Raw genomic sequence first — 20,719 nt, 5'->3', positions numbered from 1 at the left:
ACAGCATCCTTCTCCCATAGCTCCTGGCTCAGGACAAAGGCCACTGTGGCCACAGGACTCCCCCATCTCCACAGAGCCACCAGAACACGGTAACCTCCAACTTTCTCCATGAGGCAGGAGCAAGGACCCCGGGAAAGAGCAGAGTGTCCCAAGGCTGTTGGGATGCAGCATCAAAGGGATGGCCTGGCTTTGGGGTTGTCCTCGGTGTGCCGTGAGGGCCGTGGCCCTCTCCAGGTCCCTGCCGATAACGCGGGGCTGAGTGTGTGCGAGTGGCTGGCACTGCTGGGCAGGGAAGTCCCTACGGGGCTTGGAATGGCTGGGCTGAGACGTGAGCTCAGGCACAGCTGTGCACACACACACAGACACACAGACACACGGGCACTGACACATTGCCAGCCTGCCCAGGTGCGCACAGAGATGAACCCAGACGCACAGACCCCAGCAAACGTGCACAGGCACACGGGCAGGGGGCTGCACACAAGTGCTCTGCCCTGTGCACAACGATCCCCGAGTAGGCCAGAGGCTCTCAGGGGGTGTTCCCACGAGTGCACAAGCACAGGGATGTGCAGGCACTGGCACACACTGGGGCACAGCCACGCTGCCACGCACATTATTGCGGGGCAGCACATGGGGCACAGGCCATGGCAAGGGATGTGCCTCAGGAGCAGCTGGGGAGCTGCCAGCCAGAGCAGGGACACAGCACTCCAAGCAGGACACAAGCTCAGGCAGCAGTGCTACAGGAGTCTCGTGGATTGTGCAGGCCGAGGAGGAAGGCAAAGAGGTTCTACCCCATGGGAAAAGCACACCGGGGAACCCTTGGGCGACAAGTCAAAGAGCAGAGGGCTGGGAGCAGATGAGGCCCTTCCAGTCAGCAGGAATTAGAAAAAAGCTGGCAGGGATAAATCACCAGAGTGCCCCAGGCTGGCATCACCTGCCTCCTTGACATTCTGCAATTAATTCATAATTTCATAATTTCTGCTCACCGACACATCCTTGCCCTCAGGACAAATGGAATCTCACATACCAGCTCTCAGAAGAAGTGTCCGCGAGGGAATGGGAATGATGTAGGCCAGGAAATGCAAAGTCATGGTAGAGGGAACCAGCAAGTCATGCCATAGCATTCCCAGAGATCTTTCCATTCATTGGGATCACACAGGAAATTTATCACTCAGGCAGCACGGACTTTGAGCCCTGAGGCACTGTGGGGCCAGCATAAAAGGCAGCCTAACCGGTGGCTGTCTCATCCACTTCTGTCACCTCCTGCTCCTTGGGAACCAGGTGAGTTGGAAGCCCCTTTCTCCTCCACCCTCTCTAGGACAGGGTTGAGCTTTCCAGCCCTTGTTGCCGCTCCTTGTTCTTCTGGGGTGTTCTCCGATGGTGCTCGTGTGGGCAGAGGGGAGAGCGTGTGTTCTGGCCAGAGGCTGAGGCTGGGCTGAGGTGCTTCTTTGCATCCAGGCTGGGCAGGAGCACGGCTGGGGCTGGCTGAGCTCTGAAGGAGCGTGCTGGGCTGAGGCCCAGGATCCCCAGTTTGGGCCCGCACAGGCTGCAGCTGCGCAAGCAGCAGGGGCCTTGTGTTGCTGGGGGTGCCTTGCGGGCTGTGTCTCAGGTGTGCGTGTGCTCTGCTTCCTCCCTGCCCTCTGTGCCAGGTGCAGCGCCAGGCTCGAGACATGTCCTGCCCTGAGAAGTGCCAGCAGTGCCAGCCCTGCAACCCTTGCTGCCAGTCCTGCGGCCCCTGCCCGCTGGCCAACAGCTGCAATGAGTGCTGTGTCAGGCAGTGCCAGAGCTCCACCGTCGTCATTGAGCCGCCTGCTGTGCTGGTGACCCTGCCCGGGCCCATCCTCAGCTCCTTCCCACAGAACACCGTGGTGGGATCCTCCACCTCCGCTGCCGTTGGCAGCATCCTCAGCTCTGAAGGAGTGCCCATCAGCTCCGGGGGCTTTGACATCTCCTGCATCACCAGCCGCTATGGTGAAAGATGTTGTCGTCCCTGCTAAAGCTGCTGCCGCCACCAACATCCTCAGGCAAGAACCTCCACGACCTCAGAACATGGTGCTGGACTGAAGACAGAACTTTAAGCCTCTGGATTTAGAGCTTCTGCCTATTGTTTCCTCTCCTCTCTTTTTTCTCTTCCTTTTCCTTTCCTGTCAGCACCACTCAATGCCAGCCCTAGTGGGACCTGCTGGCCTCCTTCCCTCTGCAGGCCGGCCGGATTGACACCCTCACTGCATCTTAGTGGCTGCTCCTGGTGCCCTCTGTGAGCCTCCTCCTTTTCTTCCTTAGACACAATAAAGTTGGTTTTGCATTCAAACTTTGGCCTCTGATTTCTCCTTCTTCCTGTTGCAACTCTTCCTGTTTGCCCATTGGAAAAAGTGGAGGAAGCTCAGCACTGGAATCCCGGCAGTGCAATTTTCTTTGTTCTCTTGGAGCCGACAAAGATGTGCCTCACTGTGAGGGTGGTGCGGCACTGTAGGAAATTGCCCAGAAAAGTTTTGGATGCCTCAACCGTGGAAGTGTGCAAGGCCAGTTTGGACAGCTCTTTGATCAACCCGGTTTAGTGGGTGGCATCAGTGCCCATCTGCTGAGGGCAGCAGGAGTGGAAATAAATGATCTTTAAGTTCCCTTCCAGCCCAGACCATTTCTAATGACATACGCTTTCACAGAGGCATCACCAGAGTGACAAATGTGCTCAGGGTTGGGCAGCGCTGAGTCCCCTTTGGACAGCCTTGGAAGTGACTCAGTCAGACACGGCGGGAGACGCTGGACTCCTCCCACAGAGCCCATTCCTGCAGCCTTATTTACAAAGTTGGCCTTCCTGAGCAACCACTACACGTGAGGAAGCCCTGCTTCCTGGGAAGTGGCCAGCCATCACTTCCTGAGGGAAGTTGGACATAAAATTATTTATTTTTCTGCTTTTCTCATACACGCATAACGCTTTGCGTTTGCTTTAGCAAACTGCCTTATAACAAGCTCCAAGTTGCTTTCTCTTTTATTTTCTCTTCTCTGTCCACGGCACACATGGGATTGATAGAGTGGCTTGGTGGGCACCATCCATGCAGCCAAGGCCAACCTTGGGACAGCTGGTCATCCAGCCCAGGCCAAGAGCAGGAACGAGCTGCAGAAGCGGGCATGGGCTGTTGGCCAAAGGGAGACGTATTAGAGGGGAAGCAAGACCACAAAGCATATCTGACCCACTTCCCGAATGCTCCAGAACACCAGGCTGCACATGAAAACTCACGTGCTGTCACGCAGAGATGAGGGAGAGAGGTGCATGTGTACAAGAAGAACAAGTGTGATGTCCTGAGAACTTTGCCACAAACAAACCCACAGGAATGACACAGGTTCACCTCACATGCCCGCATGGAATGCCACCAGACCATGATGCGAGCATTCTGCCGACTCTGACGTGTTTATGTCCTGGAAATACTTGGGCCTCTCATCCCGGCCCTAACAGAAGTCTTCACATAGGAACGCACACGGCAGAAGCCAGGAAATGAAAAGGCCACACTGCAGGAAACCAGGACACAGCCCCTGCCATTAGCTGGGATGGTGCACATTTGCCATGAGCTGGTCACAAAATTATTACTTCCACCAAGGTGCTACTGGGCCTGAGGCAGTGCAGGACTGCTATAAAAGGCAGCCCAAGTCTCTGCTCTCACATCCACTTCTCTCACCTCCTCCTCCTCCTCAGGAATCAGGTGAGTGGGAAGCCTCCAATCCTTCTCCTCCTGCTTCCAGCCCAGCTCTTTCCTGGCTGGAGGTCTCAGCTGATCGGGGCTGTCAGAGCCCAGGGCTGGGAGCTGCTTCTGCTGGGAGAAGGCAGGGGGGAGAAGATCTTGTGCAGAGAGAGGCTGGGACTTGGCTGAGGTGGCTCCTGGGCTTTGAGGTGGGCAGTGCAGTGTGGGCCAGGAGGTGCCTTGGCTGCAGGGTGCTTGGGGCAGTGCTGCTTCTCAAGCGTCCTAACATTCTGCTTCTCCCTGCCCTCTGTGCCAGGTGCACCTGGGACCCCGAGCCATGTCCTGCAACCCTTGCTGCCAGCCCTGCGGCCCCTGCCCGCTGGCCAACAGCTGCAATGAGTGCTGTGTCAGGCAGTGCCAGAGCTCCACCGTGGCCATCCAGCCCTCCCCAGTGGTGGTGACCCTGCCCGGGCCCATCCTCAGCTCCTTCCCACAGAACACCGTGGTGGGATCCTCCACCTCCGCTGCCGTTGGCAGCATCCTCAGCTCTGGCGGAGTGCCCATCAACTCTGGCGGCTTTGACATCTCCTGCATCACCAGCGGCTATGGCAGCAGATGCTGTCCCCCCTGCTAAATCTGCTGGCAACATCCTCGAGCAAGAACCTCCACGACCTCAGAACGTGGGGCTGGACTGAAGATGGATCTTGGGAACAACCTATTTAACCCCTTGGATTACTGCTGTTTTCTTCCACTCTCTTCCCCTCCCTCCCTTTCCTGTCCACACCACTCAATGCCAGCCTACTGGGACCTGTTGGCCTCCCTGCCTTCCTCTGCAGGCCAGGCAGACAGACACCCCCACTGCACCTCAGTGGCTGCTCCTGGTGTCCTCTGTGAGCCTGTTCTTCCTTAGACTCAATAAAGTTGTTTTGCATCCAAACCTGGGCCTCTGCTTTCTCCTTCCTTGTGTGGGAACTCCTCCAGTGAGCTCAGGGCAAAAGGTGGAAACAGCAGAGGGTGGACACTTCACGGTGGATTTTAATTTGTGCCTTTTCCGTTGGAGCTGACAAACACATCCCTGGCTTCTCCAAAATGGGGACCAGCAGGAGAGGATGATGTTAAAAGGTCACCGGTGAGGGAATGGCAATCAGCAATGCCTGGGGATAGTCCACAACGTCCTCTCTTCAAACAGCTTCCTCACAATAAGCCTTCGGCCCAGCTTCTGTGCACACACGCAGGGCTGAGGGGTTTCACTGGCTCAACCAAGCATGAGGACAGAACCAAAACCCTCCTCCCATCGTGCTGGCAGCTGCCACTTTTTCCCCTTCTGGATGTGGGAGAGGAGCAAATCTTCCACTTTCCTGCCTCCACTTCCCAGACATGGTCAAACTCTTTTCTCCACATGCCTCGTGCTCTTTGACAGCATCCTTCTCCCATAGCTCCTGGCTCAGGACAAAGGCCACTGTGGCCACAGGACTCCCCCATCTCCACAGAGCCACCAGAACACGGTAACCTCCAACTTTCTCCATGAGGCAGGAGCAAGGACCCCGGGAAAGAGCAGAGTGTCCCAAGGCTGTTGGGATGCAGCATCAAAGGGATGGCCTGGCTTTGGGGTTGTCCTCGGTGTGCCGTGAGGGCCGTGGCCCTCTCCAGGTCCCTGCCGATAACGCGGGGCTGAGTGTGTGCGAGTGGCTGGCACTGCTGGGCAGGGAAGTCCCTACGGGGCTTGGAATGGCTGGGCTGAGACGTGAGCTCAGGCACAGCTGTGCACACACACACAGACACACAGACACACGGGCACTGACACATTGCCAGCCTGCCCAGGTGTGATGAAGAGATGAAGCCAGACGCACAGACCCCAGCAAACGTGCGCAGGCACACGGGCAGGGGGCTGCACACAAGTGCTCTGCCCTGTGCACAACGATCCCCGAGTAGGCCAGAGGCTCTCAGGGGGTGTTCCCACGAGTGCACAAGCACAGGGATGTGCAGGCACTGGCACACACTGGGGCACAGCCACGCTGCCACGCACATTATTGCGGGGCAGCACATGGGGCACAGGCCATGGCAAGGGATGTGCCTCAGGAGCAGCTGGGGAGCTGCCAGCCAGAGCAGGGACACAGCACTCCAAGCAGGACACAAGCTCAGGCAGCAGTGCTACAGGAGTCTCGTGGATTGTGCAGGCCGAGGAGGAAGGCAAAGAGGTTCTACCCCATGGGAAAAGCACACCGGGGAACCCTTGGGCGACAAGTCAAAGAGCAGAGGGCTGGGAGCAGATGAGGCCCTTCCAGTCAGCAGGAATTAGAAAAAAGCTGGCAGGGATAAATCACCAGAGTGCCCCAGGCTGGCATCACCTGCCTCCTTGACATTCTGCAATTAATTCATAATTTCATAATTTCTGCTCACCGACACATCCTTGCCCTCAGGACAAATGGAATCTCACATACCAGCTCTCAGAAGAAGTGTCCGCGAGGGAATGGGAATGATGTAGGCCAGGAAATGCAAAGTCATGGTAGAGGGAACCAGCAAGTCATGCCATAGCATTCCCAGAGATCTTTCCATTCATTGGGATCACACAGGAAATTTATCACTCAGGCAGCACGGACTTTGAGCCCTGAGGCACTGTGGGGCCAGCATAAAAGGCAGCCTAACCGGTGGCTGTCTCATCCACTTCTGTCACCTCCTGCTCCTTGGGAACCAGGTGAGTTGGAAGCCCCTTTCTCCTCCACCCTCTCTAGGACAGGGTTGAGCTTTCCAGCCCTTGTTGCCGCTCCTTGTTCTTCTGGGGTGTTCTCCGATGGTGCTCGTGTGGGCAGAGGGGAGAGCGTGTGTTCTGGCCAGAGGCTGAGGCTGGGCTGAGGTGCTTCTTTGCATCCAGGCTGGGCAGGAGCACGGCTGGGGCTGGCTGAGCTCTGAAGGAGCGTGCTGGGCTGAGGCCCAGGATCCCCAGTTTGGGCCCGCACAGGCTGCAGCTGCGCAAGCAGCAGGGGCCTTGTGTTGCTGGGGGTGCCTTGCGGGCTGTGTCTCAGGTGTGCGTGTGCTCTGCTTCCTCCCTGCCCTCTGTGCCAGGTGCAGCGCCAGGCTCGAGACATGTCCTGCCCTGAGAAGTGCCAGCAGTGCCAGCCCTGCAACCCTTGCTGCCAGTCCTGCGGCCCCTGCCCGCTGGCCAACAGCTGCAATGAGTGCTGTGTCAGGCAGTGCCAGAGCTCCACCGTCGTCATTGAGCCGCCTGCTGTGCTGGTGACCCTGCCCGGGCCCATCCTCAGCTCCTTCCCACAGAACACCGTGGTGGGATCCTCCACCTCCGCTGCCGTTGGCAGCATCCTCAGCTCTGAAGGAGTGCCCATCAGCTCCGGGGGCTTTGACATCTCCTGCATCACCAGCCGCTATGGTGAAAGATGTTGTCGTCCCTGCTAAAGCTGCTGCCGCCACCAACATCCTCAGGCAAGAACCTCCACGACCTCAGAACATGGTGCTGGACTGAAGACAGAACTTTAAGCCTCTGGATTTAGAGCTTCTGCCTATTGTTTCCTCTCCTCTCTTTTTTCTCTTCCTTTTCCTTTCCTGTCAGCACCACTCAATGCCAGCCCTAGTGGGACCTGCTGGCCTCCTTCCCTCTGCAGGCCGGCCGGATTGACACCCTCACTGCATCTTAGTGGCTGCTCCTGGTGCCCTCTGTGAGCCTCCTCCTTTTCTTCCTTAGACACAATAAAGTTGGTTTTGCATTCAAACTTTGGCCTCTGATTTCTCCTTCTTCCTGTTGCAACTCTTCCTGTTTGCCCATTGGAAAAAGTGGAGGAAGCTCAGCACTGGAATCCCGGCAGTGCAATTTTCTTTGTTCTCTTGGAGCCGACAAAGATGTGCCTCACTGTGAGGGTGGTGCGGCACTGTAGGAAATTGCCCAGAAAAGTTTTGGATGCCTCAACCGTGGAAGTGTGCAAGGCCAGTTTGGACAGCTCTTTGATCAACCCGGTTTAGTGGGTGGCATCAGTGCCCATCTGCTGAGGGCAGCAGGAGTGGAAATAAATGATCTTTAAGTTCCCTTCCAGCCCAGACCATTTCTAATGACATACGCTTTCACAGAGGCATCACCAGAGTGACAAATGTGCTCAGGGTTGGGCAGCGCTGAGTCCCCTTTGGACAGCCTTGGAAGTGACTCAGTCAGACACGGCGGGAGACGCTGGACTCCTCCCACAGAGCCCATTCCTGCAGCCTTATTTACAAAGTTGGCCTTCCTGAGCAACCACTACACGTGAGGAAGCCCTGCTTCCTGGGAAGTGGCCAGCCATCACTTCCTGAGGGAAGTTGGACATAAAATTATTTATTTTTCTGCTTTTCTCATACACGCATAACGCTTTGCGTTTGCTTTAGCAAACTGCCTTATAACAAGCTCCAAGTTGCTTTCTCTTTTATTTTCTCTTCTCTGTCCACGGCACACATGGGATTGATAGAGTGGCTTGGTGGGCACCATCCATGCAGCCAAGGCCAACCTTGGGACAGCTGGTCATCCAGCCCAGGCCAAGAGCAGGAACGAGCTGCAGAAGCGGGCATGGGCTGTTGGCCAAAGGGAGACGTATTAGAGGGGAAGCAAGACCACAAAGCATATCTGACCCACTTCCCGAATGCTCCAGAACACCAGGCTGCACATGAAAACTCACGTGCTGTCACGCAGAGATGAGGGAGAGAGGTGCATGTGTACAAGAAGAACAAGTGTGATGTCCTGAGAACTTTGCCACAAACAAACCCACAGGAATGACACAGGTTCACCTCACATGCCCGCATGGAATGCCACCAGACCATGATGCGAGCATTCTGCCGACTCTGACGTGTTTATGTCCTGGAAATACTTGGGCCTCTCATCCCGGCCCTAACAGAAGTCTTCACATAGGAACGCACACGGCAGAAGCCAGGAAATGAAAAGGCCACACTGCAGGAAACCAGGACACAGCCCCTGCCATTAGCTGGGATGGTGCACATTTGCCATGAGCTGGTCACAAAATTATTACTTCCACCAAGGTGCTACTGGGCCTGAGGCAGTGCAGGACTGCTATAAAAGGCAGCCCAAGTCTCTGCTCTCACATCCACTTCTCTCACCTCCTCCTCCTCCTCAGGAATCAGGTGAGTGGGAAGCCTCCAATCCTTCTCCTCCTGCTTCCAGCCCAGCTCTTTCCTGGCTGGAGGTCTCAGCTGATCGGGGCTGTCAGAGCCCAGGGCTGGGAGCTGCTTCTGCTGGGAGAAGGCAGGGGGGAGAAGATCTTGTGCAGAGAGAGGCTGGGACTTGGCTGAGGTGGCTCCTGGGCTTTGAGGTGGGCAGTGCAGTGTGGGCCAGGAGGTGCCTTGGCTGCAGGGTGCTTGGGGCAGTGCTGCTTCTCAAGCGTCCTAACATTCTGCTTCTCCCTGCCCTCTGTGCCAGGTGCACCTGGGACCCCGAGCCATGTCCTGCAACCCTTGCTGCCAGCCCTGCGGCCCCTGCCCGCTGGCCAACAGCTGCAATGAGTGCTGTGTCAGGCAGTGCCAGAGCTCCACCGTGGCCATCCAGCCCTCCCCAGTGGTGGTGACCCTGCCCGGGCCCATCCTCAGCTCCTTCCCACAGAACACCGTGGTGGGATCCTCCACCTCCGCTGCCGTTGGCAGCATCCTCAGCTCTGGCGGAGTGCCCATCAACTCTGGCGGCTTTGACATCTCCTGCATCACCAGCGGCTATGGCAGCAGATGCTGTCCCCCCTGCTAAATCTGCTGGCAACATCCTCGAGCAAGAACCTCCACGACCTCAGAACGTGGGGCTGGACTGAAGATGGATCTTGGGAACAACCTATTTAACCCCTTGGATTACTGCTGTTTTCTTCCACTCTCTTCCCCTCCCTCCCTTTCCTGTCCACACCACTCAATGCCAGCCTACTGGGACCTGTTGGCCTCCCTGCCTTCCTCTGCAGGCCAGGCAGACGGACACCCCCACTGCACCTCAGTGGCTGCTCCTGGTGTCCTCTGTGAGCCTGTTCTTCCTTAGACTCAATAAAGTTGTTTTGCATCCAAACCTGGGCCTCTGCTTTCTCCTTCCTTGTGTGGGAACTCCTCCAGTGAGCTCAGGGCAAAAGGTGGAAACAGCAGAGGGTGGACACTTCACGGTGGATTTTAATTTGTGCCTTTTCCGTTGGAGCTGACAAACACATCCCTGGCTTCTCCAAAATGGGGACCAGCAGGAGAGGATGATGTTAAAAGGTCACCGGTGAGGGAATGGCAATCAGCAATGCCTGGGGATAGTCCACAACGTCCTCTCTTCAAACAGCTTCCTCACAATAAGCCTTCGGCCCAGCTTCTGTGCACACACGCAGGGCTGAGGGGTTTCACTGGCTCAACCAAGCATGAGGACAGAACCAAAACCCTCCTCCCATCGTGCTGGCAGCTGCCACTTTTTCCCCTTCTGGATGTGGGAGAGGAGCAAATCTTCCACTTTCCTGCCTCCACTTCCCAGACATGGTCAAACTCTTTTCTCCACATGCCTCGTGCTCTTTGACAGCATCCTTCTCCCATAGCTCCTGGCTCAGGACAAAGGCCACTGTGGCCACAGGACTCCCCCATCTCCACAGAGCCACCAGAACACGGTAACCTCCAACTTTCTCCATGAGGCAGGAGCAAGGACCCCGGGAAAGAGCAGAGTGTCCCAAGGCTGTTGGGATGCAGCATCAAAGGGATGGCCTGGCTTTGGGGTTGTCCTCGGTGTGCCGTGAGGGCCGTGGCCCTCTCCAGGTCCCTGCCGATAACGCGGGGCTGAGTGTGTGCGAGTGGCTGGCACTGCTGGGCAGGGAAGTCCCTACGGGGCTTGGAATGGCTGGGCTGAGACGTGAGCTCAGGCACAGCTGTGCACACACACACAGACACACAGACACACGGGCACTGACACATTGCCAGCCTGCCCAGGTGTGATGAAGAGATGAAGCCAGACGCACAGACCCCAGCAAACGTGCGCAGGCACACGGGCAGGGGGCTGCACACAAGTGCTCTGCCCTGTGCACAACGATCCCCGAGTAGGCCAGAGGCTCTCAGGGGGTGTTCCCACGAGTGCACAAGCACAGGGATGTGCAGGCACTGGCACACACTGGGGCACAGCCACGCTGCCACGCACATTATTGCGGGGCAGCACATGGGGCACAGGCCATGGCAAGGGATGTGCCTCAGGAGCAGCTGGGGAGCTGCCAGCCAGAGCAGGGACACAGCACTCCAAGCAGGACACAAGCTCAGGCAGCAGTGCTACAGGAGTCTCGTGGATTGTGCAGGCCGAGGAGGAAGGCAAAGAGGTTCTACCCCATGGGAAAAGCACACCGGGGAACCCTTGGGCGACAAGTCAAAGAGCAGAGGGCTGGGAGCAGATGAGGCCCTTCCAGTCAGCAGGAATTAGAAAAAAGCTGGCAGGGATAAATCACCAGAGTGCCCCAGGCTGGCATCACCTGCCTCCTTGACATTCTGCAATTAATTCATAATTTCATAATTTCTGCTCACCGACACATCCTTGCCCTCAGGACAAATGGAATCTCACATACCAGCTCTCAGAAGAAGTGTCCGCGAGGGAATGGGAATGATGTAGGCCAGGAAATGCAAAGTCATGGTAGAGGGAACCAGCAAGTCATGCCATAGCATTCCCAGAGATCTTTCCATTCATTGGGATCACACAGGAAATTTATCACTCAGGCAGCACGGACTTTGAGCCCTGAGGCACTGTGGGGCCAGCATAAAAGGCAGCCTAACCGGTGGCTGTCTCATCCACTTCTGTCACCTCCTGCTCCTTGGGAACCAGGTGAGTTGGAAGCCCCTTTCTCCTCCACCCTCTCTAGGACAGGGTTGAGCTTTCCAGCCCTTGTTGCCGCTCCTTGTTCTTCTGGGGTGTTCTCCGATGGTGCTCGTGTGGGCAGAGGGGAGAGCGTGTGTTCTGGCCAGAGGCTGAGGCTGGGCTGAGGTGCTTCTTTGCATCCAGGCTGGGCAGGAGCACGGCTGGGGCTGGCTGAGCTCTGAAGGAGCGTGCTGGGCTGAGGCCCAGGATCCCCAGTTTGGGCCCGCACAGGCTGCAGCTGCGCAAGCAGCAGGGGCCTTGTGTTGCTGGGGGTGCCTTGCGGGCTGTGTCTCAGGTGTGCGTGTGCTCTGCTTCCTCCCTGCCCTCTGTGCCAGGTGCAGCGCCAGGCTCGAGACATGTCCTGCCCTGAGAAGTGCCAGCAGTGCCAGCCCTGCAACCCTTGCTGCCAGTCCTGCGGCCCCTGCCCGCTGGCCAACAGCTGCAATGAGTGCTGTGTCAGGCAGTGCCAGAGCTCCACCGTCGTCATTGAGCCGCCTGCTGTGCTGGTGACCCTGCCCGGGCCCATCCTCAGCTCCTTCCCACAGAACACCGTGGTGGGATCCTCCACCTCCGCTGCCGTTGGCAGCATCCTCAGCTCTGAAGGAGTGCCCATCAGCTCCGGGGGCTTTGACATCTCCTGCATCACCAGCCGCTATGGTGAAAGATGTTGTCGTCCCTGCTAAAGCTGCTGCCGCCACCAACATCCTCAGGCAAGAACCTCCACGACCTCAGAACATGGTGCTGGACTGAAGACAGAACTTTAAGCCTCTGGATTTAGAGCTTCTGCCTATTGTTTCCTCTCCTCTCTTTTTTCTCTTCCTTTTCCTTTCCTGTCAGCACCACTCAATGCCAGCCCTAGTGGGACCTGCTGGCCTCCTTCCCTCTGCAGGCCGGCCGGATTGACACCCTCACTGCATCTTAGTGGCTGCTCCTGGTGCCCTCTGTGAGCCTCCTCCTTTTCTTCCTTAGACACAATAAAGTTGGTTTTGCATTCAAACTTTGGCCTCTGATTTCTCCTTCTTCCTGTTGCAACTCTTCCTGTTTGCCCATTGGAAAAAGTGGAGGAAGCTCAGCACTGGAATCCCGGCAGTGCAATTTTCTTTGTTCTCTTGGAGCCGACAAAGATGTGCCTCACTGTGAGGGTGGTGCGGCACTGTAGGAAATTGCCCAGAAAAGTTTTGGATGCCTCAACCGTGGAAGTGTGCAAGGCCAGTTTGGACAGCTCTTTGATCAACCCGGTTTAGTGGGTGGCATCAGTGCCCATCTGCTGAGGGCAGCAGGAGTGGAAATAAATGATCTTTAAGTTCCCTTCCAGCCCAGACCATTTCTAATGACATACGCTTTCACAGAGGCATCACCAGAGTGACAAATGTGCTCAGGGTTGGGCAGCGCTGAGTCCCCTTTGGACAGCCTTGGAAGTGACTCAGTCAGACACGGCGGGAGACGCTGGACTCCTCCCACAGAGCCCATTCCTGCAGCCTTATTTACAAAGTTGGCCTTCCTGAGCAACCACTACACGTGAGGAAGCCCTGCTTCCTGGGAAGTGGCCAGCCATCACTTCCTGAGGGAAGTTGGACATAAAATTATTTATTTTTCTGCTTTTCTCATACACGCATAACGCTTTGCGTTTGCTTTAGCAAACTGCCTTATAACAAGCTCCAAGTTGCTTTCTCTTTTATTTTCTCTTCTCTGTCCACGGCACACATGGGATTGATAGAGTGGCTTGGTGGGCACCATCCATGCAGCCAAGGCCAACCTTGGGACAGCTGGTCATCCAGCCCAGGCCAAGAGCAGGAACGAGCTGCAGAAGCGGGCATGGGCTGTTGGCCAAAGGGAGACGTATTAGAGGGGAAGCAAGACCACAAAGCATATCTGACCCACTTCCCGAATGCTCCAGAACACCAGGCTGCACATGAAAACTCACGTGCTGTCACGCAGAGATGAGGGAGAGAGGTGCATGTGTACAAGAAGAACAAGTGTGATGTCCTGAGAACTTTGCCACAAACAAACCCACAGGAATGACACAGGTTCACCTCACATGCCCGCATGGAATGCCACCAGACCATGATGCGAGCATTCTGCCGACTCTGACGTGTTTATGTCCTGGAAATACTTGGGCCTCTCATCCCGGCCCTAACAGAAGTCTTCACATAGGAACGCACACGGCAGAAGCCAGGAAATGAAAAGGCCGCACTGCAGGAAACCAGGACACAGCCCCTGCCATTAGCTGGGATGGTGCACATTTGCCATGAGCTGGTCACAAAATTATTACTTCCACCAAGGTGCTACTGGGCCTGAGGCAGTGCAGGACTGCTATAAAAGGCAGCCCAAGTCTCTGCTCTCACATCCACTTCTCTCACCTCCTCCTCCTCCTCAGGAATCAGGTGAGTGGGAAGCCTCCAATCCTTCTCCTCCTGCTTCCAGCCCAGCTCTTTCCTGGCTGGAGGTCTCAGCTGATCGGGGCTGTCAGAGCCCAGGGCTGGGAGCTGCTTCTGCTGGGAGAAGGCAGGGGGGAGAAGATCTTGTGCAGAGAGAGGCTGGGACTTGGCTGAGGTGGCTCCTGGGCTTTGAGGTGGGCAGTGCAGTGTGGGCCAGGAGGTGCCTTGGCTGCAGGGTGCTTGGGGCAGTGCTGCTTCTCAAGCGTCCTAACATTCTGCTTCTCCCTGCCCTCTGTGCCAGGTGCACCTGGGACCCCGAGCCATGTCCTGCAACCCTTGCTGCCAGCCCTGCGGCCCCTGCCCGCTGGCCAACAGCTGCAATGAGTGCTGTGTCAGGCAGTGCCAGAGCTCCACCGTGGCCATCCAGCCCTCCCCAGTGGTGGTGACCCTGCCCGGGCCCATCCTCAGCTCCTTCCCACAGAACACCGTGGTGGGATCCTCCACCTCCGCTGCCGTTGGCAGCATCCTCAGCTCTGGCGGAGTGCCCATCAACTCTGGCGGCTTTGACATCTCCTGCATCACCAGCGGCTATGGCAGCAGATGCTGTCCCCCCTGCTAAATCTGCTGGCAACATCCTCGAGCAAGAACCTCCACGACCTCAGAACTTGGGGCTGGACTGAAGATGGATCTTGGGAACAACCTATTTAACCCCTTGGATTACTCTTCCCCTCCCTCCCTTTCCTGTCTGCACCACTCAATGCCAGCCTACCTGTTGGCCTCCCTGCCTTCCTCTGCAGGCCAGGCAGACGGACACCCCCACTGCACCTCAGTGGCTGCTCCTGGTGTCCTCTGTGAGCCTGTTCTTCCTTAGACTCAATAAAGTTGTTTTGCATCCAAACCTGGGCCTCTGCTTTCTCCTTCCTTGTGTGGGAACTCCTCCAGTGAGCTCAGGGCAAAAGGTGGAAACAGCAGAGGGTGGACACTTCACGGTGGATTTTAATTTGTGCCTTTTCCGTTGGAGCTGACAAACACATCCCTGGCTTCTCCAAAATGGGGACCAGCAGGAGAGGATGATGTTAAAAGGTCACCGGTGAGGGAATGGCAATCAGCAATGCCTGGGGATAGTCCACAACGTCCTCTCTTCAAACAGCTTCCTCACAATAAGCCTTCGGCCCAGCTTCTGTGCACACACGCAGGGCTGAGGGGTTTCACTGGCTCAACCAAGCATGAGGACAGAACCAAAACCCTCCTCCCATCGTGCTGGCAGCTGCCACTTTTTCCCCTTCTGGATGTGGGAGAGGAGCAAATCTTCCACTTTCCTGCCTCCACTTCCCAGACATGGTCAAACTCTTTTCTCCACATGCCTCGTGCTCTTTGACAGCATCCTTCTCCCATAGCTCCTGGCTCAGGACAAAGGCCACTGTGGCCACAGGACTCCCCCATCTCCACAGAGCCACCAGAACACGGTAACCTCCAACTTTCTCCATGAGGCAGGAGCAAGGACCCTGGGAAAGAGCAGAGTGTCCCAAGGCTGCCGGGATGCTGCATCAAAGGGATGGCCTGGCTTTGGGGTTGTCCTCGGTGTGCCGTGAGGGCCGTGGCCCTCTCCAGGTCCCTGCCGATAACGCGGGGCTGAGTGTGTGCGAGTGGCTGGCACTGCTGGGCAGGGAAGTCCCTACGGGGCTTGGAATGGCTGGGCTGAGACGTGAGCTCAGGCACAGCTGTGCACACACACACAGACACACAGACACACGGGCACTGACACATTGCCAGCCTGCCCAGGTGTGCACAGAGATGAACCCAGACGCACAGACCCCAGCAAACGTGTGCAGGCACACGGGCAGGGGGCTGCACACAAGTGCTCTGCCCTGTGCACAACGATCCCCGAGTAGGCCAGAGGCTCTCAGGGGGTGTTCCCACGAGTGCACAAGCACAGGGATGTGCAGGCACTGGCACACACTGGGGCACAGCCACGCTGCCACGCACATTATTGCGGGGCAGCACATGGGGCACAGGCCATGGCAAGGGATGTGCCTCAGGAGCAGCTGGGGAGCTGCCAGCCAGAGCAGGGACACAGCACTCCAAGCAGGACACAAGCTCAGGCAGCAGTGCTACAGGAGTCTCGTGGATTGTGCAGGCCGAGGAGGAAGGCAAAGAGGTTCTACCCCATGGGAAAAGCACACCGGGGAACCCTTGGGCGACAAGTCAAAGAGCAGAGGGCTGGGAGCAGATGAGGCCCTTCCAGTCAGCAGGAATTAGAAAAAAGCTGGCAGGGATAAATCACCAGAGTGCCCCAGGCTGGCATCACCTGCCTCCTTGACATTCTGCAATTAATTCATAATTTCATAATTTCTGCTCACCGACACATCCTTGCCCTCAGGACAAATGGAATCTCACATACCAGCTCTCAGAAGAAGTGTCCGCGAGGGAATGGGAATGATGTAGGCCAGGAAATGCAAAGTCATGGTAGAGGGAACCAGCAAGTCATGCCATAGCATTCCCAGAGATCTTTCCATTCATTGGGATCACACAGGAAATTTATCACTCAGGCAGCACGGACTTTGAGCCCTGAGGCACTGTGGGGCCAGCATAAAAGGCAGCCTAACCGGTGGCTGTCTCATCCACTTCTGTCACCTCCTGCTCCTTGGGAACCAGGTGAGTTGGAAGCCCCTTTCTCCTCCACCCTCTCTAGGACAGGGTTGAGCTTTCCAGCCCTTGTTGCCGCTCCTTGTTCTTCTGGGGTGTTCTCCGATGGTGCTCGTGTGGGCAGAGGGGAGAGCGTGTGTTCTGGCCAGAGGCTGAGGCTGGGCTGAGGTGCTTCTTTGCATCCAGGCTGGGCAGGAGCACGGCTGGGGCTGGCTGAGCTCTGAAGGAGCGTGCTGGGCTGAGGCCCAGGATCCCCAGTTTGGGCCCGCACAGGCTGCAGCTGCGCAAGCAGCAGGGGCCTTGTGTTGCTGGGGGTGCCTTGCGGGCTGTGTCTCAGGTGTGCGTGTGCTCTGCTTCCTCCCTGCCCTCTGTGCCAGGTGCAGCGCCAGGCTCGAGACATGTCCTGCCCTGAGAAGTGCCAGCAGTGCCAGCCCTGCAACCCTTGCTGCCAGTCCTGCGGCCCCTGCCCGCTGGCCAGCAGCTGCAATGAGTGCTGTGTCAGGCAGTGCCAGAGCTCCACCGTCGTCATTGAGCCGCCTGCTGTGCTGGTGACCCTGCCCGGGCCCATCCTCAGCTCCTTCCCACAGAACACCGTGGTGGGATCCTCCACCTCCGCTGCCGTTGGCAGCATCCTCAGCTCTGAAGGAGTGCCCATCAGCTCCGGGGGCTTTGACATCTCCTGCATCACCAGCCGCTATGGTGAAAGATGTTGTCGTCCCTGCTAAAGCTGCTGCCGCCACCAACATCCTCAGGCAAGAACCTCCACGACCTCAGAACATGGTGCTGGACTGAAGACAGAACTTTAAGCCTCTGGATTTAGAGCTTCTGCCTATTGTTTCCTCTCCTCTCTTTTTTCTCTTCCTTTTCCTTTCCTGTCAGCACCACTCAATGCCAGCCCTAGTGGGACCTGCTGGCCTCCTTCCCTCTGCAGGCCGGCCGGATTGACACCCTCACTGCATCTTAGTGGCTGCTCCTGGTGCCCTCTGTGAGCCTCCTCCTTTTCTTCTTTTGACTCAATAAAGTTGGTTTTGCATTCAAACTTTGGCCTCTGATTTCTCCTTCTTCCTGTTGCAACTCTTCCTGTTTGCCCATTGGAAAAAGTGGAGGAAGCTCAGCACTGGAATCCCGGCAGTGCAATTTTCTTTGTTCTCTTGGAGCCGACAAAGATGTGCCTCACTGTGAGGGTGGTGCGGCACTGTAGGAAATTGCCCAGAAAAGTTTTGGATGCCTCAACCGTGGAAGTGTGCAAGGCCAGTTTGGACAGCTCTTTGATCAACCCGGTTTAGTGGGTGGCGTCAGTGCCCATCTGCTGAGGGCAGCGGGAGTGGAAATAAATGATCTTTAAGTTCCCTTCCAGCCCAGACCATTTCTAATGACATACGCTTTCACAGAGGCATCACCAGAGTGACAAATGTGCTCAGGGTTGGGCAGCGCTGAGTCCCCTTTGGACAGCCTTGGAAGTGACTCAGACACGGCGGGAGACGCTGGACTCCTCCCACAGAGCCCATTCCTGCAGCCTTATTTACAAAGTTGGCCTTCCTGAGCAACCACTACACGTGAGGAAGCCCTGCTTCCTGGGAAGTGGCCAGCCATCACTTCCTGAGGGAAGTTGGACATTGTTGGGGTTTTACTTTAGTCCTAGTTTTTTTTCTGTTAAAGGAATTTTTTCCCATAGCATGTTGCTAGGAGATAAATGGCCATACTTGAGAGGAGATAGCCATACTTAAGAAAGACAAAAGGGCCCGTCCAGGCTTTTGTTTTCACCTGGCGGGCAGTTCAGTTCGCTCTCAGCGTCTGGAGAGAGAAGCCGCGGAGAGAAGATCTGCTGGTTCCCGTTTTCGGCGTCTTTCCTTTCTGCTGGAAACAACACCGGGATCCCAAGGCTGCTTTCCCTGCCCTGCTAGAGGCTGGGGCTGGGGCCGCCCTGCACCGCTGCTGTTTCGAGCCTTCGCTACGCTGTAGCCATGCTCACCCTGCCTGCCTGGAGCCCCGGGGGGTTCCCCTTTTGGATACATCTCGTCTGCCACCCGGGATTTGTGTTTGTGCCTGCAGCTCCGGCCTGCCAGTCCAGCCTGCGGTTCCGGGAGTCCAGGACTGGCTGACCAGCCGGGATTTGTGAAGTTTTTTTTGTTCCATCCTTCCCCGGGATCCCAGGGCACCAAAGCAGCCGCGGGAGAACCATCGCACCTGCCCTGCTCACCGGGAGCCGCCAGCGATCCCTGTCGGCTGCGAGCGGAACTGCACCCGAGGGGAAATAGCCTGACAGCCGAGAAGGCTGGGACTGGGTTTGTGTTTGCTGTTACTGCCATAGTTGTTGTTGTTTTGTTCGACTGGTTATATATCTACCTATCTATCTATCTATATATATATATAGTAAAGAACTGTTATTCCTATTTCCCACATCTTTGCCTAAAGACCCTTGATTCCAAAATCATAACTCAGAGGGAAAGGGGTTACATCTGCCACTCCAAGGGAGGCTTCTGCCTTCCTTAGCAGACACCTGTCTTTCAAACCGAGACAGATCTTGGCGCCCAACCGTGGGGCCTGAGGGCATTAAGAGAGAGAGGTGAAAAAGGAATAACAGTTCCTGGATAACTTAATTTGGTGTGTTGGATATAGGAACCTTGGTAGGCAGCACTATGTGGTCTACTTTGCCCTGGTTCGGGTGGCATGTGGCCATGGCTATATTCTTCCCCTTTGCAGCTCCTTACTTGAATATGGGTCCTCTGACTAAGGCTACCATTGCTGTTATCCAGCTTGTGCTATGGGTCGAGAAGGTGAGGAATTCATGGGTTTTTAACTTCCTCCGGAATGTGGGCACGTGGATAAATGGCTATCACACACTGAGCGCATGTTTTTGGGGTTATGTTAACAATGGTACCTTCTGTGAGGAAATGACACCAGGGGAAGTTTTCCCCCAACCCCTCAACCAGTTCTTTGGACCCACCCCATCAATTTTCGAAGGGTTTAGATTCCCTCTGAATACTAACCACCTGCTGCTGGTAGGCCTACTCTATTTAGCATTCAAGGATAAGTTGAGATTGGCTTGGATAACTACCCAGACACCAGCCCCAGAGACTAGAGATCCTGCCCCAGAGCCTGATCCTGCCCCAAAACCTGACATGGCCCCAGAGAGTAAAGTTCCTACCCCAGAGCCTGATCCTGCCCCGGAACCTGACACGGCCCCAGACACTAGAGATCCTACCCCAGAGCCTGATTCAGCCCCAGAGCCTGACACAGCCCCAGACACTAGAGACCCTCCCCCACAGCCAGATACCGCCCAACAGCCCACCTCAGAAATGGACTACCCAAAATGGGTGGGGGTACTGGCGAAAGGGATGCAGGAGATGTGCCAGGAGATGGGCCAGGTGCACCAGGGGATATGCCAATTGCTAAGGGAATACACCTCCTCAGCTAGTGAAAAAACCTCTCCCTGCCCCAAAAAGGGTGAGTCTGACAGTGCAGCAGTGGAACCCACGGATGTTACAACCACCCAGGTTTCAGCTGAACCCCAAGGACAAGTACAGCCAGCAGCAGTTGCCCCTGTGCAAAGGAGGAAGTGTAAGACCAAATCAGTACGACCAGTTAATGATGATGGGGAACCAGGGCCCTCACAACCAGCAGGTGAGCCAGAGCCAGAAATCATCATTGAGTCCCTCTCGTACGACAGTCTCCGTGGTATGCGAGATGACATTGTGCGAAGGGGGCGTGAGCCTTATACCACCTGGCTGCTTCGGGTTTGGGACCTTATGGGCACAAGTGTGCAACTGGATAGTGGTGAGGCAAGGTATCTGGGATCGTTGACCCAGGACCCAGGTGTGAACCAGGTATTTGTGAGGGAGCCAGGACCCCTTTCTCTCTGGGACCGGCTCTTAATGAGTGTGAGAGAAAGGTTCATTCACAAAGAGAGAATGCAGGAGTACCATCATAGAATGCAGTGGAAGACACTCGAGGAAGGGATCCAACAGCTAAGAGAGGTGGCAGTATTAGAGGTACTCTTTGGGAGGGATGGACAGCACGGTAATGACCCCGATAAGGTCAGGTGCACAGGACAGATGATGTGGAACCTGGCAAGACTAGGGCCATCGCAATACACCACCTTCATTGCAACCATTGATGCTGACAATAACCGAGAAACAGTGGGCTCTGTTGCCAACAAGCTCAGGAATTATGACAGCATGGTCAATGGTCCGCTGAAAGCT

General features: G+C 56.2%; 4 protein-coding genes and 3 pseudogenes across 4 annotated transcripts; all 7 read left to right on the top strand.

Annotated features, from left to right (window-relative positions):
- The first annotated feature begins 1,667 nt into the window (after positions 1–1,667).
- LOC138099118 (feather keratin Cos2-2-like) lies at positions 1,668–2,214 on the top strand. Its single transcript, XM_068996182.1, has 2 exons — positions 1,668–1,968; positions 2,201–2,214. The coding sequence occupies exons 1-2, from the start codon at positions 1,668–1,670 to the stop codon at positions 2,212–2,214; spliced, it is 315 nt and encodes a 104-aa protein (XP_068852283.1).
- A 1,345-nt stretch (positions 2,215–3,559) lies between these two features.
- Positions 3,560–4,308, top strand: LOC138099374 (feather keratin Cos1-2-like; annotated as a pseudogene).
- Positions 4,309–6,758: 2,450 nt separating this feature from the next.
- Positions 6,759–7,305, top strand: LOC138099117 (feather keratin Cos2-2-like). The gene is made up of 2 exons (XM_068996181.1): positions 6,759–7,059; positions 7,292–7,305. The coding sequence occupies exons 1-2, from the start codon at positions 6,759–6,761 to the stop codon at positions 7,303–7,305; spliced, it is 315 nt and encodes a 104-aa protein (XP_068852282.1).
- Positions 7,306–8,650: 1,345 nt separating this feature from the next.
- LOC138099371 (feather keratin Cos1-2-like) lies at positions 8,651–9,399 on the top strand (annotated as a pseudogene).
- Positions 9,400–11,849: 2,450 nt separating this feature from the next.
- LOC138099116 (feather keratin Cos2-2-like) lies at positions 11,850–12,396 on the top strand. The gene is made up of 2 exons (XM_068996180.1): positions 11,850–12,150; positions 12,383–12,396. The coding sequence occupies exons 1-2, from the start codon at positions 11,850–11,852 to the stop codon at positions 12,394–12,396; spliced, it is 315 nt and encodes a 104-aa protein (XP_068852281.1).
- A 1,345-nt stretch (positions 12,397–13,741) lies between these two features.
- Positions 13,742–14,490, top strand: LOC138099360 (feather keratin Cos1-2-like; annotated as a pseudogene).
- A 2,425-nt stretch (positions 14,491–16,915) lies between these two features.
- On the top strand, positions 16,916–18,619 carry LOC138099115 (feather keratin Cos2-2-like). Its single transcript, XM_068996179.1, has 2 exons — positions 16,916–17,216; positions 18,570–18,619. Exons 1-2 carry the CDS (start codon positions 16,916–16,918, stop codon positions 18,617–18,619), a joined length of 351 nt encoding a protein of 116 aa, XP_068852280.1.
- Positions 18,620–20,719: the final 2,100 nt, after the last annotated feature.

The sequence above is a fragment of the Aphelocoma coerulescens genome, chromosome 27 (genome assembly GCF_041296385.1).
Source record: "Aphelocoma coerulescens isolate FSJ_1873_10779 chromosome 27, UR_Acoe_1.0, whole genome shotgun sequence".
NCBI lineage: Eukaryota > Metazoa > Chordata > Aves > Passeriformes > Corvidae > Aphelocoma > Aphelocoma coerulescens.
The sequence above is the reverse complement of the archived record's forward strand: the minus strand, read 5'-3'. Positions and strand labels throughout refer to the sequence as shown.

What these genes read in the sequence shown, in the direction of transcription:
- LOC138099118 (XM_068996182.1), top strand. Translation starts at nt 1,668, where the DNA reads ATGTCCTGCCCTGAGAAGTGCCAGCAGTGCCAGCCCTGCAACCCTTGC.
- LOC138099117 (XM_068996181.1), top strand. Translation starts at nt 6,759, where the DNA reads ATGTCCTGCCCTGAGAAGTGCCAGCAGTGCCAGCCCTGCAACCCTTGC.
- LOC138099116 (XM_068996180.1), top strand. Translation starts at nt 11,850, where the DNA reads ATGTCCTGCCCTGAGAAGTGCCAGCAGTGCCAGCCCTGCAACCCTTGC.
- LOC138099115 (XM_068996179.1), top strand. Translation starts at nt 16,916, where the DNA reads ATGTCCTGCCCTGAGAAGTGCCAGCAGTGCCAGCCCTGCAACCCTTGC. An exon ending in CTGCATCACCAGCCGCTATG is followed by an intron (nt 17,217 to 18,569) that starts GTGAAAGATGTT and finishes TTGTGCCTGCAG; the next exon opens with CTCCGGCCTGCCAGTCCAGC.